The sequence below is a fragment of the Odontesthes bonariensis genome, chromosome 7 (assembly GCF_027942865.1).
Source record: "Odontesthes bonariensis isolate fOdoBon6 chromosome 7, fOdoBon6.hap1, whole genome shotgun sequence".
Lineage (NCBI taxonomy): Eukaryota > Metazoa > Chordata > Actinopteri > Atheriniformes > Atherinopsidae > Odontesthes > Odontesthes bonariensis.
Genome location: NC_134512.1, coordinates 15,890,212 through 15,909,574, shown reverse-complemented (window position 1 = coordinate 15,909,574; position 19,363 = coordinate 15,890,212). Strand labels below are relative to the sequence as shown.

The 19,363-nt window shown below is 39.1% G+C and overlaps 1 protein-coding gene across 6 annotated transcripts in view; it reads right to left on the bottom strand.

Moving 5' to 3' along the window:
• The window catches only part of shank3a (SH3 and multiple ankyrin repeat domains 3a), a 161,307-nt gene that overhangs the window by 28,588 nt on the left and 113,356 nt on the right, over positions 1 to 19,363 (bottom strand). For all 6 annotated transcript variants that reach the window (XM_075469684.1, XM_075469685.1, XM_075469686.1 and 3 more), the window contains exon 13: positions 14,929 to 15,042. In XM_075469684.1, coding sequence (XP_075325799.1) covers positions 14,929 to 15,042 — 114 coding nt within the window. The remainder of the gene's footprint in view (positions 1 to 14,928; positions 15,043 to 19,363) is intronic.

The following is a 19,363-nucleotide window of genomic DNA, read 5'->3' as shown; positions in this document are numbered from 1 at the left end:
CTATTCTTAAAATGGAAACGTTTGCATTCTTCTTTTTAACCTTTGTTTTACTCTTCTATTACATGAAGCTTTTCGACCCTAGGAGTCTTTCTGGGGTTCCTGCTCAAAAAATAACATGCCCAAAATGAATTAGGTATTTCTCTGCAATTACAAACTTCATGTGAACCATTTTGATATCAAAATAAAGTGAACGGTTGTGAGGCTTTATCAGAGATCAGACCGGATGTTCCCCTCCTCCCCCTCCTCAAGTTGAGTCATATTGCAATTTTCCACATCTATAAAATTATGTTTTCGTGATTACACTACAACATCACTTTAAAATGACATGTACTGTGACTATAAGTGAGGCATCTGGTAATGTTTTGATGTGAACAGTGTAGATTGGGGTAGGACTTACCCCAGTACAGCTCATGACACCTGGAGTTGGTTGGACCTGCCTTCACAAGTGTTACCACTCCATCTATCCTGCTACACACCACAGGCAGATCTGACACCATGACTGGACAACAGTCCATTTTTCAGTTCTGTCCTTTCAGCTTCCTCCAAGACTTTGAGAAGGAACTTGTCTGTCCTTCTTTCCTCTTGTCCATTTTCCACCATGAATTACTGACAAGAACTGGCATCTCTCTCATCTAAACCTTGAGACAATTAAAAAGACTCCTGAATGGTCCGTTTTGTGCAGACAGATTTTAAAAAATTCCTCAGCACCATTTTCTTGTTAAACGACTTTTGGGTTCCTCCCCCTGAGAGTGAAATAAGACTTCCTGAACGAGAAGCACAGAAAGCTTGTGACATTGTCTTTGGACTTAATGTCCAATTCTGTTTTAGCCTCAAGCTGCACAACTTCAGCATGTATTTCATATATCTTTGCTTTTCTACCGCCTTTCTACTCCTCCTCTCCCTCAGAATTGGTTGGTTTGTTGAAGAGCCTTCAGAGAGCTTGTTGTTGCTGTGTAAGTGTCAGAAGCAGAGACCAACATCTATAAATACATCAGGTCTGTCAAAGAGGAACAGGCCTTGAATAATTGAATCAAATTCAGACAACAAGAAGCAACTACTTCACAAGATACTTAAACCCTGTGATAGTTCATCACAGCAACCTCAGAGGTCAAAGTCAACACATGCAGAGATAAACTCAAACAAACACAGACTCACAAACACATATTCTAGGAAAGAATGAAAGCAGGAGTATGTGAGGGAAACATTTATCTGAAAAGTTGATACCAAAGCCAGCAGAGTTGATAGGATTATTTACAATCATCTAAAATCGTGTGTCTAAATCTAAATTCAGTGTCTCGGAAGCCGAACGGAAGGTGAATGAAATGCAAAATTCAGACATTTTGTCTCTGTATTTACTCATCACTGTAGTTTGTCCAGACTGTCAAAGCTAGTCGCCAGCTATGAGCGAGCTTACAGTCAAGTCAATCTGCTACAGAAAGGAACTGCTGATCTGGAAAGATTACAGTACTCAGACATATCAGGTAATTTGCAGGCGCTTCACTTGCTTTTCACTAAACATTGCTGTAACTAATCAGTCACATATTACAAGGACTAATGCTGCAGGTGTTAAATATGTGCTTAACTTGCATGTGATAAAGTAATCTGGATGTACCCTGATGATTATCAAACAAACAGATTCAAAGGTTAGAGGGATTCCTGCTTGTTTGCGTGTAGGTTGGAAGTCAACTCTCTGGTCCATTACCAGCACAGCAGAGGTTCAGGAATCAGATTATACTTTCAACTGTATGATCGGATTTCTGATCAGCATTATGTTTCTCTACAGCCAAAAGCAAAAAAAAATTATTTAAAAAGAAAAAAGTGACTTTGCAGACTAGTGGTTACAGACCTAATCAAACCTTAAGCAGAGCTTTTACAGGGAAACCCAAAGATGAACACAGAAGAAGCGACACATTCCTGTCAGAGAAGTGTGTAACCAAAGATCTTTTGTTGACACTGGCTTCAGGACTGCACGCGACTCCAGCTTTTGATCTATACTTTCTCTTTGTATTCAGTGCTTCAATTAAAGATCCAAATTTGTGCTCAAACCACACACCCACTGAATTTACTTTGAATCTAATACTTATAGTTCTTATAGTTATACTAATACGATAGTTCAGAGTATCACAACATGACATCGTGAAAAGTGTAGATATAGTGTACAAAATTTATTTGCTTTAGAAAATTTCGACTTCTCATTTTCAAAAGAAAATATCTAAATGATCAATAGAAATCTTTAAAGTGAACTGAGCAAAGTTATTCACATAAAGAAAATAATCAGAATTTGAATCATTCAAGTCTACAAAGGTGTGTGGAGGACTGATGCTGAGAAGAGGATGGCAAAGAGAGGGTTAAACTCTGACTCAGCTTAGACCTGGTTGCTCTCATATCAATCGTTATGAAAATCCTTTGAATGAAAGCAGCCACGACAATGTGAAATGGACTTGACTTTCAGAGACTTGCAGTAAGTTGCCCTGGCGTGCATGTGCTTGTTTATTTTGGTGTGTGCACATGCATGTGTGTTTGTGTGAGTGTGCATGTGACCTGCTGTCCTCCAATGCAGCCCCTGTCAAATGTGATATGTCTCCGCTCCACTGTCAGATCTGCTTCAGCTTTGATTCATTGTTCAAATAGCATTGCCATCTATTATGATTTGATATGGATCTGTCCTCCAGAGAGAGAGATGGTTCAACACACTTGACTGACTTCTGATGAAAGGTGCAGATAGTGGCCATCACTCTGTGGCGTACAAACAAACACAACACCCACACCCACACTTTGAAATATGTCACTTTACAACACTTTATGCAGACATTTTTTTGGATGGTTATATGGCAGGCCTGTCTTAGGCTGCTAGTTTATAACACTGACTCAGCGAAACTTTAATACCAAAGAACATGTCTCGCAGCCTGTGCTTTACTGTCTCTTTCTCTTACTTTCTAATAAGATGGATTAGTTGGCTATGCTAATCTATCTGCTGACACCACACAGAATATAGACAATAACTAAAGAGTGTGCGTGTGTATAAGCACAGAGGTGAATGAAAGCTTGTCGATTTGCATGCACACGCACTATCGTGTCCATGTTTGCATACTTACTCTGCATTTTACAAGTCAGCACTCGAATAATTGACTTGCAATATCAGCTTGGAAAAGACCAATTTAGCAACTATGGAAAAAGCTAAAAAAAAATAGTTTCTCACAAAAAATAAGATATCATTTTATCTTATGAAAAACTTATCCTGGAACTGAAACATATCAAAGAACTACAGCTTTACCAAATCAAACCAAAAGATGTAAACTGTGACGCCTCTGTTGGTTTTTAACTTGGCCTCCATGGTACAGTGCCACTGCTTATAAACAGGTATCTAAAAATGCTGCTCTATTTTCTCCTTCTGCCATTATACCAGCTGCGTGGCTTGAGAATGGCTAAATTGCTACGTAGCAGTGGTTCTTAGTTTGCGTGTGTGTATTCATATAACACTATCTTTTCACATAACATTGTTTTTGGTTTTAGAGTAATTGAGTGATCCATGGTTGATATGATTAGAAAAGAAAAAAAAAACATACCAGTCACATAACGCCTAACTTTTGGATGCCACTCTAAGTAGCCTCCCCACATGTTTTAGAAAGCGTGCAAATTTAGGTGAACAGATTTTTTTTTTCCTTCACAAATTCAGCTTTAAGTATGTGTCAGTTCATAAAGGATTTAAAATAAAAAGAAGAGAAATAAATAACAGTGATGTCTGTCTCCTTCAGCATGAGTAATAAGGTGTGACGCGGTCTTGTGAAATTGTGAAACCTACATGCGCATGTCTGTCCTTTCTGCCGAGAATTCAACTTTACATAAACGGTTGGGAGAAATGGTTTTACACCAACAACTTCATTGTTGTCTTCTACCATCAAAAGAAAAAAAGAAAACACAGTAATACACAATAGTGGAATATTTAGTTCTCTCTTTCTCCTTTTTTATTTCAAACATACTGATGTGGTTTCATGTCCTTCAGGACTTAGAGAAAATCTTCTAGTTCTATTTCCTCAAATGTCTTTTCTTTAAGTCTTTGTACTATTGCTCTAAGAACGTTTAGCTCCCCCAAATGATATATTTAATTATTCATGGAGTCAGTATTTCCATATTTCAACAAGAGTTTGTATCTATTTTTCATTTGAAATTTGTTGTTGAATGTGTACAGAATTGTGTCCTGATTCTCAACAGGATTTCAATTTTGAAAAGGATAAAAGAAAATGGCTCTATACTGAAAAGGCTAGCCTTCAGCATTTTTGGTCCTTATTTCTCTGTGAGAGTAATTAAGGAGCCTGTACATTTCTGAGCTATGTGAGGAGATCTACTGATGCCGTTATCCTCAACTCTGTAGACCACCATGGCACTGAATTTCTATTCCTGGTACTTTGGATTCCCCTTGGACAGTAAATGTTCAACACACCACAAAAAAAACCCTGAGCGTGATGGCAGGAGGTGCTTTCTGTGCCACATAATCAATCTGCAAACCAGCTGTGAACACATTCGTTGTGTTTGTATTCACAAATCGTTGTGAATACTACATCCTCAGCAGCACCCTAAACATCAAACTTGTAAAGATGCACTTGCAAAAATAAGCACCGTGTAGATCAGTTTATGTGAAGCAGTCACCTGCTTAAATAGATGACAAAAGAATATTTTGTGTCAGCATCCTGAATTTGTTTTCTGGAGGCAAGGACTGAGGAAACCCAAGTCCGAAATGGGACACATCTTTTTCGGAACTATTGTGGGAAGAAGCTGAGATAAATTTCTGCTACCGAATCAATTCAAATTGAGAGAGAGAGGTGAGACTTAAAGGGGAAGTTTGTTTTTTTTAAACCGGGACCTTATTTCTGCCATAAAATACGTTCATATACTCACCCATAACAGTTTGGTGAAAGTCGGCGTCCTTCGAATGATATTTAGATCACTCGAGATCCGCGTATATCCATATAACGGGAGAGAACAGGGCATAGACAATACAGCCTCTAAATAAGGCATTATCTGTCTTTAGTCCACCAATACGTTAAGACGACTGAATGAATGAATGAGTACTATTGCACTGTTAGTTCAAAGCTGCCGTGTTGTTATTGGGGGCTATCGGGGGGCTTTCTACACCTGCGTCTACTGGGATGACGTCATCAACGTGCGCCACTGCAGCACAGCTTATTTACTCCGTACTCTGTGACAGTCGGCTAACTTCACACGGAGTTTGCTACTGCTAGTTTTGTGCAACATGGCAGGATATTTATTAGATTTTGACGACGTGGACGACAACTTTCAGTACGATGGACGTTCTTACCGGAGTGAATGAGCTGTGCTACAGCGACGCGTCTCCTGGGACATCATCCCAGGAGACGCGTGTGTAGAAAGCCCCCGATAGCCCCTAATAACAACAACAAGGCAGCTATGAATTAATAGTGCAATAGTACGTGTTCATTCATTCATTTGAGATGGAAAAGGAGATAATTTCTCATTATTTCTTAGAGAAGTTCCATAATGTCAACCTCCATGTCTTCTTTTCTGCCATAGTAAGAATGGCTGGCAGATTTAGAGTGGGGATATTCCCAGTGTACCAGCTGTTCTCTGTCAGCCCAATCATCAGCCTGGCCACCCCTGTTGTGATTTAGATTGTTCGCTATTATATGTGCTGATAATCAGGTTGTGAACGTTCAGAATTTCACAAAGCAGAATCTGACTATTCTAAACTGCCCACAGCACGATATAGTGCAACATGACACAGTGGCATGAATATCTGAATTATAATAATATTTTGGTGATGTACAGTAGGCTAAATCATGTTTTCATCATTGTATCATTAAAAAGCCATTTGTAAGATTTTTTTCAGGAGACACTATGCATAAAGATGTTTAAGAGAATTATAATGCATTGTCAAAGTGCCATTTCTGAATCATTATCCATTAAAAGGCTCAGATAACATATTTCCATCATGATAATAGTAATATCTATTAAGCTTGCACCTTGGAACAGCAATGCTGCAAGCATGAAACAGAGCTAATACGTAGGTCCATAGTGGTGACCAGTGGAGTTCCTGTGTGGTCTCTGTATCACTCCTAACCTCTTTCTGCAACAGTTTCCTCCAGAATGCTCTGTTCATGTCAGTCTTGGCTGCTGCAGCAACACTGATACTTAAGCATTCTGGGGGAGTGCAGACACACTCCAAAACTTCTTAATGGGCAGGCTAAAAATAGCTCAGGCTGGATCTGACTGGGCTGATTCATGCGGCTGTGAGTCATTCAACTGTTCTGCGATGTGAGGCGAGCAAGGGAATGGTGTGAAAAAAGAAAAGAAAAAAGTTTGAACGCTTCTTAAGATAAAAAACCATTGAAAAAATTTAAGCTTTGCTAATTCCATCAAAGAGAAAAATGTGCCTTATAATGCCACGAGAAGGTGTAGAGTTCTTTAAGGGCATTCGATACTGCAGGAGACTTGTAAAAAGAAGATAAAGTCTATGTAAATTATGGCTGATGGTTTGATTTCCCATTAATCAGAATTTCTGTATGTGAAAGTAGCGTAGCAATTTCTTGTTAGGAGACAGCGGAATGGGGGTGGGATATTTTACCTAGAGGGCTATAAGATCCCAACAGTTTGAAGACAACAGATTAACAGTGCCATTGTTGATAAGGAGTGGCATCACAATTTGTTTACATCATTAGAAATGGAAGAGCAGTTCATACTCGCATCATTATCCCCTCCATTACCACGAGTAAACATCTACTATTAACCCCCAGATACAGGCCAGCAGCATGTGTGCTGGGTGCATATGTGAGAGTGACTGTTAGCAGACTCGGTGAGGATATTACCATATTCTATTAATGATACATTTATGGGTAATCCATATTCTACACATGTAATAAAACTATTCTGGACTCTCAGTAGCTAACAGATTGTGCTTTTAAGGCTTCCACAGCCCTGTGATTCTTGACGACATATGGATACTGCACCATTAAGATACATCAGTGGTTCATCGCACTACATTACTCATTGTACTCTTAATGAATTCAATCAATAGTCTTTGCAGTTCACCCTCATTTTCTCTATCACTTGTTCATGTCCTCTTTGTTTTCTTCTTTTTTTTTGTGGCTTTGTCTCACCTCCATCTCCCTGTCCCCTCGAGCACTGGCTGAAGATGAACTGCAGGCCGTAGGCAGCTCTGGCTGCGCTGAGAGAGGAGCGGAGTGGTGACAGATAACAACCAAAGAATCCGTGATGGCTTAAACTGCCCCTTTCACATGGTCACCTGATTCCTTTCTCTGCCTGTCTCGTTCAATGTTTTCTGACAGAAACTGCTTTTTTTCTAGTCTCCCCCTCTATTTTATGCTTTTCCAGTCTGCCGTCATTGCTCTTTCAAACCTGGCAGAGAAGACATGGAGGCAAAGATGGATAAAGAGAGATACCGCTTTCAGAGCCATGACTCATAGTTGGTGTACAATGGTACAGACACAGAGAGGGGCAGAGGGGAAAAGAGAACATGCTTAACAGTATTTGGTTTACTTAATTGTAGACTGGGCTGTCTTTCCTGCTTCACTAAGCTGAAACATATTGCCCTCACTGTCAGTAACGCTTCAATGGCTGCCTTCAGATAAACAACTCTGTGTGTGTTTAAGTGTGTCTCATTGAGCATGTTACTGTGTTATCCTGTGTTGTACTGCTGTTGTATCACTGCTGACGAATGCCGGGATGAAGATGAGATTAGCTTTGAAATGCCTCAGTAGATTTAGAAATTGGTATGTTAATAAATGGTGCATAAGGGATTGTAGCATATAATCTATTTTAATTTTGATCCATTTCCATCCATCCATTTTCTATACCTGTTTAAGCTAATTCAGGTTTGTGGAGCACCCGGAGAGAACCCACGCATGCACAGGGAGAACATGCAAACTCCACACAGAAAGGCCCAGCGGCGAATTCAAACCAGGAACCCTCTTGCTGTGAGTTGACGGTGCTACCCACCACACCACCGTGCAGTCCTACTTTTGATCCGCATATGTAAATGCATTTGTAAGAAAATCTATAATGTATAATGAAAAACAACTACACATTATCTGGGAATCTGGGAGGATGGACAAGAGCTGTAGAGGACACTTAAAATCACCCCAAAATAGACATCTAAGGGTTTAGTTTTTCAGGAATTCATGAGAGAGGGGGCCCCGATATCAGAACAATCTCCTTCCCTCCCTCTTTCTTTTTCTCTCTTACTTCCATCTCCGTTTTGCTGTCTCTTAGAGTATGCTCCACCATCCGTCTCCCATGCTATCTGGCCCTTTCTTTCCCACCTTTCCCTATCTTTTTCTCACAATGCATTTAAATGGGGTATTTAGAGATTCCGGCTTTTCTCCTCTCTTCACACCTACTCTGAGGTAACCCCAATCGCTCAACAACGCCGTAAACCAGGAAAATGCCCCAGCTGTTACAGAAATAGTCACATGCAGATGTCTGGCAAACACACCAGGAGAGGGATGATTTTTTGATGACAGAAAATGTCCCGGACCCATTAAATGCTGCAGTACTAAACTATTCCACGATATGGCCAGATAGTTTTCAGGACACTTCCCCTGATGATGTACAGTTTAAATCTCAGTCAGTTGAGCACATATTGCTCCTGAGACCAGGCCAAACTAAGTGTACCATCTGTTCTTTAAATGATAGTCTGAACGGAGTTGTGGTAACATCGGTCTGATGTACTCCCTGTTGTTTACAAGGTTTACATTAAAATCTGTAACAGTAGCAGGATAAGTTGGTCATCATAGTCAAGAAAGCCTGAGAATTTGTGTCAAGGTTGGAAAAAAGATCTATATTAAAAGAAATCCGTTCTGAAAAGAGACATTTGTACATGCACATATTAGAACAGAACTGAGTGCATGTGTCGTAACATCACTTAAATTTTCAGTGTGTAACATTTAGAAGAACAGCAGACAAAAAAGCAACATATTTTCAATTCAATTCAATTCATTTTTATTTATATAGCGCCAAATACAACAAATGTCATCTCAAGGCACTTAGATAGTAAGTCCAATTCAAGCCAATTGGAATTCAATTAATTAATAATAATCATAATTGAACATATTGAAAACTATATTTTCATTAGTGTAGAATTTTGGAGGAAAAGGTTTCTGTAACCTTAGAAATGCCTTCTACACTTGTGTTCACACACAATGAGGTTAGAAAATGAGCTGTAAATGGCAAATTTTTTTGTTCAGGAGTTATAAAATATCTCTCTGCTTTTCTTCTTCACAGCTCCATTCCATATTGGTGAGGAATTGTAGGATTTGATTGTGAGACTTCACAAAGATGTACAGGGTAAAAGGAACCTCAACGAGCAGCTAAAAATTACCCTATCAAACCCTGTTGCAGCAGTAATCATGAAGTATAACACGAGTCATAGTATCCCTAATAAGAGCATTAGTTCCTGTCCTAAAATCACTTCACAGAGTGGGCTTTTTGCAAAATGTAATGCTGAAAAATAAGTCAGTACACTGTAAACCCGGATTTTGTTTTCAATTAAACGTTTTAGTGTTCATTACTTATTCTATTATGTTTTGTAAAAATCTATGTAATTACTAAATCAAAGTAATTCTTTGGATTAGAAATTTAAAAATATACACTGCAATGATCATGTTAAGCAGAGATTACATATAAAGTTACGTTCTGTGAGGGAGGGGCGGAGCCTATTTGAAGTTCAACTGAGAGTCAAGACCTGTCCTGTGTGAGAGCTACCCAGGCTCCGCCCTCGCAGTGACGCAACACCTTCGGCTCTGCTACACTTACTCAGGCAAACTGCTCATTCAGGTGGATTCGAATTCCCGAAAAAATGGGAACTCCACCCACTTTGTCGGGAAGCAATCAACTTTGAGCAGCGCCAACGGCCCAGGGTAGAGGCGTGTTCAAGGTAGTGATGTGGTTGAACTGCCACTCAACCCATGGATTGTACATGGAAGCGCTTCATTCAATATCAACATGGAGCAGCATCAAGCTTTTGACACTGCTGTAGATGCTGTAATGAAAGTGTTCGACGGGAGATTCTCGTTAAAAATCGAGCAAAGAACAGCCCTTGAATAATTTCTTGACAGGAAAGACGTTTTCGCCTTGCTCCCTACTGGCTTTGGTAAGAGTTTAATCTACCAGTTAGCCCCGCCGGTAGCTAAATCATACGTCAGAGGAAAGAGTGGTGTGATTGGCTTAAGCTTAGGCACAGCCTTTTCTGGCCACAACCAGTAGCAACCCGAGGGAGGCGGGTTGACCAGGCCATTTCGAATCGTATTCGTTATGGTCTTGGTCAGACCAGAATCTCGAAGAGATTTGAAAGTCTATGTTAATCAGGCTATGTGAGAGCGTGACCTGCTCGATTTTTGGAGAAAACTGAATTGTGTATTTAAAAATAAACTGTGGATGTTATAAAGTAGTTTTAACTACACTAAGTAGACGGAAGAGTGTGTAAAGCAATTATTAAGATCGGTCTGGTTGCTAAACGTTTGCTAAAGGTTAGCTTAAGACTGCACTAGTCTTAATTCATTATTGCTGCAGTGAATTATTTGTGTTAATTGTTATTTGTTAATTTCAGTGTTTTCTGAAATAAAATAACTTGAACAATTTAAATGTATTTTTTAATTTCTTCCTTCCCATACAAATTTCTTTTTAAACAATATATTGTGGCGTGCTGTGGGTGTGTTGCCGCATTGCATTATGGGTGCTCTCTGTTCCCCGTTTATGTGCTGTATTTAGTGCTGTGGTAGAGTTTGTATGTGTTTATGTTTATTGTAAGAGCCATTCTTTTGATTTATTGTTTTCATATAAGAGCTCCTGAAAATGTTTATGTTAAGATTTAGATTAAGATTTATACTTGAAGTTGGACCAAATTTTGTGTTTCAAGCTGGACACTAATTGCACCTTGTTAGTGTGGTGTCATAATTATTCCCTGTAGGTGGCAGCTGGACTGCTACTTAAGATGGTGTGGTGACGCGGCCCAGGGGCTGCAGGGGTGCAAGGCCAAACAGTCATTGACCGTGAGCGTGGACGAGCCTGTGCGCGCGACTGTGCCAGCCTGAACGCGGCCGGTTGCATCAAGCCAAGCCAACCCCCATTGCATGGAACTGAACTCTGCTTTTTGTTTGTTACATTTACAAGTTTACATTTACAAGTTTATGTTACCCTTTTTGTTTATTAAACCAACCACTCATCAAGGAAAAACAATACTGTATCCTCGTCCTTTCACGCGTCAAGTCCATTGCATTCTCTGCAGTCAAGGAAGTGAACAAAATGGGAAAAGTTTAAAGAATAATGGAACCAAAGGAAATATGGAAACTCAACCTGTTTTAATCACTACATTTATGTTCTGTACGCAGTGATGGTGTAGTACAAGGTTTTTGTTCGTGTTGCATTTTAACTAAATCTGCACCATAACTGAAAGTGACAGAAAGTTACCCCCACTTGTTCGAAAACATGTGAGGTGATTGTAATTCACTATTGTTCCTGTAATTGGCCTGTTAAGATAAAAGTGATTGCTGCACAAGAAAGTCTGGACTGAGACTTTTCCTGCCTCCATCTCTACCATTACTACAATATTTCATACAATCTCTAAATCAAAACAGTATAATTCATTAATTAAATTAAATGACAATATATTACTTATATTAACAAATGATGTTACGTAGTGCTTTTATATATATTTATGTGCATTTGACCTAAAATGGTTGGCTAGACCTCAGAAAAGAGATAAGTTATGTGAACTAATGGTTTTGAGTAAAGATTACTAATGTAAACTTGAATATGTCTTAGTTATCTATGCCAATACAACTTAAAAGGTTTAGTTTAATGTTTTGGAAAAACTTGAACGGGATAAGGCAACGGGTTTCCACGCGATTTTCTAGTAAACTCAACTAGTTCGGGTTAAGAGTGTACTTCAGATTCAGCACAGTGTTAACAGTGGAAATTAGAGTTTTTGTGACAGCTTATATAGAGTTAAAGCTGCAGTCGGCAGGTTTTCAAAATTGCGAGTCTAAAGTCGGAAAATTCGAACTGATACAACTCTCAGGTCCCTCCCCCAACCGCTAACAAGCTCCGAATCGCCCCCCAAACCCCTCCCCCTCTGTGGACAAGGTTGTGCACGTGAGTTCACACCAGTGTGAGGCACACAAGCTGGGGCAGACTCACGCTCAGCAGCGTGTGCACAAGCTGTGATTGACAGGTAGGATTCCTCCACCCTAACTTGATTGATTAAAAACAGCCGGGAGCGCTCGGTTTTTGCAAGCATGATTACAGGCTTCAGAGGGAGCTACAGATTTCGTTATTTTTCCTAAACAGCCTATTTAATATTCTCCTTCCAGAATCCCATGACAGTTCAAGCTAATATGACTAAAAAAAAGTTGCCGACCGCAGCTTTAAGTAACCCCGCACAATGTTAACCTTTCTGAAGGACACACAAGAAACAATATCCCTTGCTTCCTCTTTTAATACAAAACTGTCAAATGAAGAATATGAAAAGAAACCTGATGGGTATTGGGAGCCATGTTTTGGTTTTAGTCCCTTAGTTTAGGATGGGTTCCAGCATGTTTGCTGTAAACTTGGCCAGGATCATGAAGCACAGAGGTTAGAGGGTGATGCTATGGAGCTATATTAACAATCTAACGGCACATAACCAAAATCACACAAGAGTTTTTTTTAAGAGGAAAAAAGTGAACCTCACTTTGTGTGTTGATAGACTTCAGTCAATCAGAACACCTATGGAGTATTTCAAAGAGAAATGCAAAGTAACACAACTCCTCCAGTAAAGAGCAGCTGAGAAACAACAGTTCTGAAGAATGGAAAAAACATCTCTCCAGATACTGACGCACAAAAGCAGAGGGACTGATTATGTCATCAAATAAAGGTGAAGTATTGAACAAAAAAGACAAAATGTCTCAATCTTATAAATGGATGGTGCTAACTTGCTTGTAACAGTACTCAATGTGAACTTTCCACACAGTTTATTTCAATCATTTATTTTATTTCACAGAATTCTGAAAAGTTTCCATGACATTTAGTAGTTCTTTGATTGTGAATTCCTTAGAAAATGTCCCCTACTGCATGCTCCGTCTACATGCTCTCAACACAGGCAAAACTGGTTGACCTTTTCGGTGCACCTGCATTTAATTAGGTTCTAATGAAGTGCCTCTAAAAGCTTGGTGGAAAACTCAAGGCAGTCAGCATGGAAGGTAAATGTTAACTAATGAAGCAGGAAGCAGGAAACATTACCTGATTGCTTTGTTGTTGTTACTCATTTTCAAATGATATCATTTGGCAATAATTGTGTAAATATTTTAGAGGTAATTATACAATTTTACTGTACACTTTACACTTCTTCCTGTTGGATAACCTTAAAGCTGGGCAAGAGATGTGTGGGAAACTATGTGCTTATATGACTCATTTTTAAGTACACTGACATTCATTATGTACATTCCCAGGCCAAGTCAGTCAAACATGAGAGGGAAAAAAAGGGACTGATGTAAGGAAGTGACCAAGACTCAATAGGATGAAGTGAGGAAAAGGAGATCCAAATGTATGAGCAAGACATGGGAGAAGAATAAATACACATTGGAGGGGCTTTTACTGCTAGAGAAAGTTCAGAGAAAAAGCAGGATGCATGAAGGGTGCAGTTAGCTTTGTTGCTGCTAAACCGGTAGGTAAAAAACGATTTGCTCTCTTGATTTTGTCGGTAAAGTTGCTGATGTGTGGGTGTATTATCATGCAACGAATACAATAATTTCTCCCTGTACTCTGCAGGTCATGAACCAGAGGAGATTGAAGCTGGGGTCGATTCTTATTATAAAACTAAACAAATATGTAAATATACTACAAAAAAATGTACACTGAATCTCTGTATCATGACTGATGAAAAGTACACAACACTACAACACAGCATATGAAGCTTCTTTAACATGATTAAAGACCTTATTGTTATCATCTCTGCCTCCCAGATGCAGCCTCAGTTAGCGCCTCAATTTTGTTTCAGTCTAACATTAAAAGAAGTTCTTTGCATGTAAAAATGTTTGGTCGGTTTGGTTCTTTCTTTAAGTGTAGAGCAGTACGTAGTGCAGGGTTCCCCAGTATTTCAATGTTTTTACTTGTTTAGGCAACTAATTTGGGCTTTTGCTATTAAAAAAAAAAAAAGTACTCATTTAAAGCATAACTCACCCACAATTCATTTACACAACTTACAAGCTTTCCTCGAGGCAGTGGTGCTTAAAACTGTTTCCAACCGTCGTAACAAAAATGATTGTAGCCTCTTTTGGGGGCATCTTTGCCTTTATTCAGATAGTATACAGTAAACACATGGAAGGTGTGGTGATTTGAACAGTTCTTTATCAGTTTTTATCAGACTTTAACTAGGCAGCAGAGGATGGTAAGAATTTCAGTAGCCACAACATGTGGTCAATTAAAAAGATTAAACTATTTAAGAAAATCAGACCAAAGACAACTTACGATAAAAATAAAGAGTAAAAATATTTCTCAAATAATTAATAGTGCACCTTAGACTTAGTTCCTGTCCTAATATCACTTCAGAGAGTGGGCTTTTTGCAAAATGTAATGCTGAAAAATAAGTCAGCACAGTGTTATCAGTGGAAATTAGAGTTTTTGTGACAGATTAGATAGAGTTAAGTAACCCCGCACAATGTCAAACTTTCTTTCTTTTTTATACATTTATATTTAGTGAATGATTAAACCCCAGGAGACATAAACATAGGTGTTAAAATATTATGACTAGCCGAGTGCTGAAGGACTTCCTTCAACATGATGAACAGAGCTCTTAACAACCGCTGGGGTAAAGCATCGCAGCAAGATCAAAACTTGTCAGACTGTGGCCGCATGAGTGCACAGAATTAACATTACGAGTGTTACTGCATCTAGATGTCTTACCTAGCCGTGGGTCATAGTGCCTCATCTGAACTTCCTCTACACAGTCTGCTGGGAACCAGCCTGTTCTCCCTTTGACTGTGCCTTCCCAGAATCCTCCTTCACCTATGCTCAGCACTGAGAAAGAGAAAGAAGAGGGTCATCATGAGTCAAATACTTTAATAAAACAGGTTGCGCTGTCATTAATGTGTGGCTTTGGAGTCTGTGGAGTGCTGGAAAGATTACCAAAAAGGATAGAGGGTGACAGAGCAGAGTGGAGTGCTTCATGTTATTAATTCATAAATTATATAACTGAGTGAGCAAAAAAAAAGGGGGGGGGGGGATCAAGTGAAAAAGACTCAGTTTTGCAAATACACACAAAGTACATTGAAACAAAACTGCAATGTGATACATGGGTGTCTATTGTGCTAGACAGGCGAGCTTTTTCAACACATTTCTGTTGACTCCATACAACAGATCATTCTAGAATTGAATTATTTCACTGAAAGCAAGGCAAAGGTTTGAAGTCAGAACATGAGTAACAGAAACCATTAAAAAACTAAAGATAAAGGGGTTGGGGAAAGCAAGAGGGCGGGAGGGAGGGAGGGAGGGACAAAGAGCGAGAGAATTCCTTCTTACTTCCACCATAGTAATTAGAGATGAATGCATAGTTGATATTGATCTTCCCTGCAGGACTGAGCCAGCACGCTAATTTCTACAACACTCATCTATTATCCCAGCAAGCTAACAGACACACCCTCACAAAGACACACATACACACTCCTCAGAGATCACCAGCTGTAACTGAGGCTTTGCCTGAGTGAGCCCTTCTTCTAAACTGGTTGCTAGGTTACGCCAGTGCAATGTTGCAGCTGGCAGACAGCCTGGTAAATGATGTACTCTACTTCCTTCAAACTGAATTCCACTCCGGCATGGGCACATATCATGGTGATGTAATCTGTGGTACTATAAAAGACAGCCTGCTTGACTTCATCTTAAGTGATATAATGGTAAAGTTTTATTAACATTCATTCACTGGATTGCTTGGTAAACCCTCTAACAGTTACATTATTTTCCAAAGATATGTTGCTGAACGGGTCTCAACGCTAAATTCATCTAAGACTCATCTACATCCTATTCAGAGTAGCAGAGTTTGCTTCAGAACATGGTGTGATACTGATAACTCATGTTCAAACCAGCTTTTCAACTTAAAATTATCATTTAAAATAAGGCTTTTTCCATCTTGGCTAGTTTCCGTTCTCTCACATATTGTAAAAATAAACATTAAGTCAAATGCAAGTTGCAAGACACTGATTGAAATTTCTGAGTGTATATTCCAAGTAAAATAAAGCTACCAACTTATCCAGCAAGAGCAGTGTGCTATCATTGCTGCAGAATAAAGGTAAGTTTGTCATTTAGTTAAATTTACTCTCTTGCACACCCATCAAAGCATTCCACAGCTTGTCTCTGCCAGGCTGGATACACAATGAAAGTGGAGAATGGCTGCTTATCGACTCCCTGCTGACACCTAGCACAGAGAGGATACATGGGCTGATCCTCTTCTCTCATCTTAGCTTAACACAACTTTACACTACCTGTCCCCTGGGAGCAGACTCCCTGAGTCTCTTTTTACCTGTTTCTCTCTACTACACGTGTATTTTGTCCTCATACTCTTTGTTTCTGAACAATCTCCCGGTCACTGCCTCCCTCCCCCTTCTTTGTCTCTGTCAGTGTGTCAGTCTGTACAGTGGTAGTGTGCCTGCAGCAGACAGGTGCCAGCTGTACTCTAAGGCAGAAATGAAAGAGAGGGTTAGGTCTCTGATTGATCCTTAAAGCTGCACTTGTTTAGTTTACTAGCTTGCACATCCTTCCCTACTAATGTATTTCTGGTCTCTGATAGTATCACTTCACAACATGGACATTACCAACCATTGAGTATTTGAGAAAACAAGAAATGTTCTAAATGATTGATGTGCACTTGTTTGTGTCGCAGGCTTTTGAGAATCCAAAGATTACATCGATGGTGTAGATTAGAACCCAAACATCCTTTATAATTTACTTTTAGTCACATGCAAGGATCTCTTAGAATCTAAGAGTAAAAAACAAACAAACAAATAGATTATTAATCGTAAGTTTACCATGAATTTACACTAAATCTGTTCGTACAGGACAAATATTGCCCTCTTTATGGCTGCTAATTTTTCTGGCACAAGCAGACAACATAAACATGCATGTTTGCTATAATACTCTATGTCCACTCAGCAAAAAAGGCAAACATGTGCAAATGTCCTGTGATGTAAGTAGCCACTATCTCTCACTGCCTCTCTACTTCATTGCTTGCCAACACTGGCACATTCCTCCCTGTGAGTCAGATCTGGGTTTAAAGGCCACAAGCAACATGATTTCATTCAAACAAGGCAGATCTGATGACCTACAATATGTGTACTGTATTGATACTTATGTCCAACTTGACTGCTTTGGTGCCACTGCCATGTGAAAAGCTCCTGATTTAGATACTAGTGACATGTGAACACAAGATATAATTTTTTCATTTCACTACAATGTTATTTAGATGATCTAAATAGATCTCACAGTGTGTTCTGCTTTCTATCAATGTCTTTCAAGGGTCAGCCAAATAGTGGCTCACTACATATGGCAATCAACACCTCAGCTGGACACCGGCTTTTTACAGGATAGTCTGTGACCTGCCACGCAGAGCCATAATTATCTCCACAGGTAAACTACAGTGAACAAAGGCTCTACACATGTTGACATGCATTCACAGACAAAGATAAAAACAACACTGCACACATGGTTTTAAACAGAACAGGCATGTGCTACTACTGTAAATCTGCAAGGTGCTTGAAGAGTTGAGCAGGAATATATTGAGGATATCATTGTGTTTTCAACAGACGCACTGTCATATTAAAATGATCACTCTCTATCCTAAAGGAGAATTTATCTTCAGAAACCATAACTGTGACCATTCCTGAACAACCCTGAAGTGTTAAGCCTGAAAAGCTGTTCTTTCTGTTTCTAAAACCATGGTGCAGAATCATACACAAGGTATGCATAAGCCAAAACCTGAACTTGGTAAATTACAGTATTGAGATATTTAAACCCAAACGAAGTATTGCGTAGTAAAACAGATACCAATACTATAAGCCATCCATATCAGCCTGGGATATAAAATTTCCTGAATGGAAATTTTGTACAGTTTTGATGTCGCTGTGGACACTATCTCATTCAACAAATTGGGAACATACAGTTGGGAAATAAACCAAATACAATGAATTATGATATTGTGAATCTATTATTGGCTCATTTGTAAAAACGAATGGTCTGAACGCTGTACTTTAGCGACTAACGGTTCCATTACTGTCACATTATTTAACCTAAAGTCCAAACTCTTCATTTTGTCAAACTGTGAGAAGACAAACCTGAAGCGATCCAGCATGAGAAATAAAACATCACATATTAATGTCATAAAAACATTTACCGTTAAACTGGCCGATTAGAACAAAATATGAGAAACTATCATGGTGCATATTTTAGATGCCATCATCCATTCCCAACAGCATCTCAGACGTTATTTGGCATCAAGACATCACTTGACAAATTTCAGACATGGCCTTCTGCCCACACATATAGAACTTTTTTCTTATCTTACTTTAACAAACATTACAACATTAGAAAAATTACAAATATATAAATAGTAAGTTTGGCCTTAAAGTTCAGAGGACTAGCTTTAATTTGAGGATATTCGTATTCCAACTGAAAGGAAGATTTAAGGAATTAGTGATTCACATTGTGATGAACAGAGGGTTCATCACAATGTGCGAAACACTCATAGGCCCAAACTGCAGAGAGTCAAGATTACAATTTTCCACCCCAAAAACTGTCTTAAAATCCAGGGAAAACATCATTTGAACAGAATAAACTAAAATGAACCTGAATGAAATGGTACAAAAAAAGCATGGAGAAAGCTTGGAAGGGTTCAATATCCAAAGCATACAACCTCACCAGAAACATATGTGGAGGGTTGGAGCTGGAACTGGCATGCATGACCTTTAATGGTACTGGGTCACTACACTTTCTGAAAACAAAACGAAAGATAAAAAGACTTTTAAGAAAGGTCTAACAAAGCCTCACAAGGAGGAAACCCAGTGTTTAGTGGTCTCGATCTAATAACATGGCAACTTGCCTCAGTGTTTCTATCTACTTGCTCACTGACTTTTGGCAAAGTCAAGAATTTCTTTTAATAGATCAGGCACTTCACAGATCAGCAATTAAATACATGCAATCGAAGACCTTGTATAGAGTATTTTCTCTGCAAAAGTGTACGACACACTGAAATGTTTAGCACACATAGACTACACTTTAGCAGAGCCCTCAGGTGAATTCATGTCCAACCAATTATAATCTGCAACCCATTCTCATATTAATTTTTACAATTTTC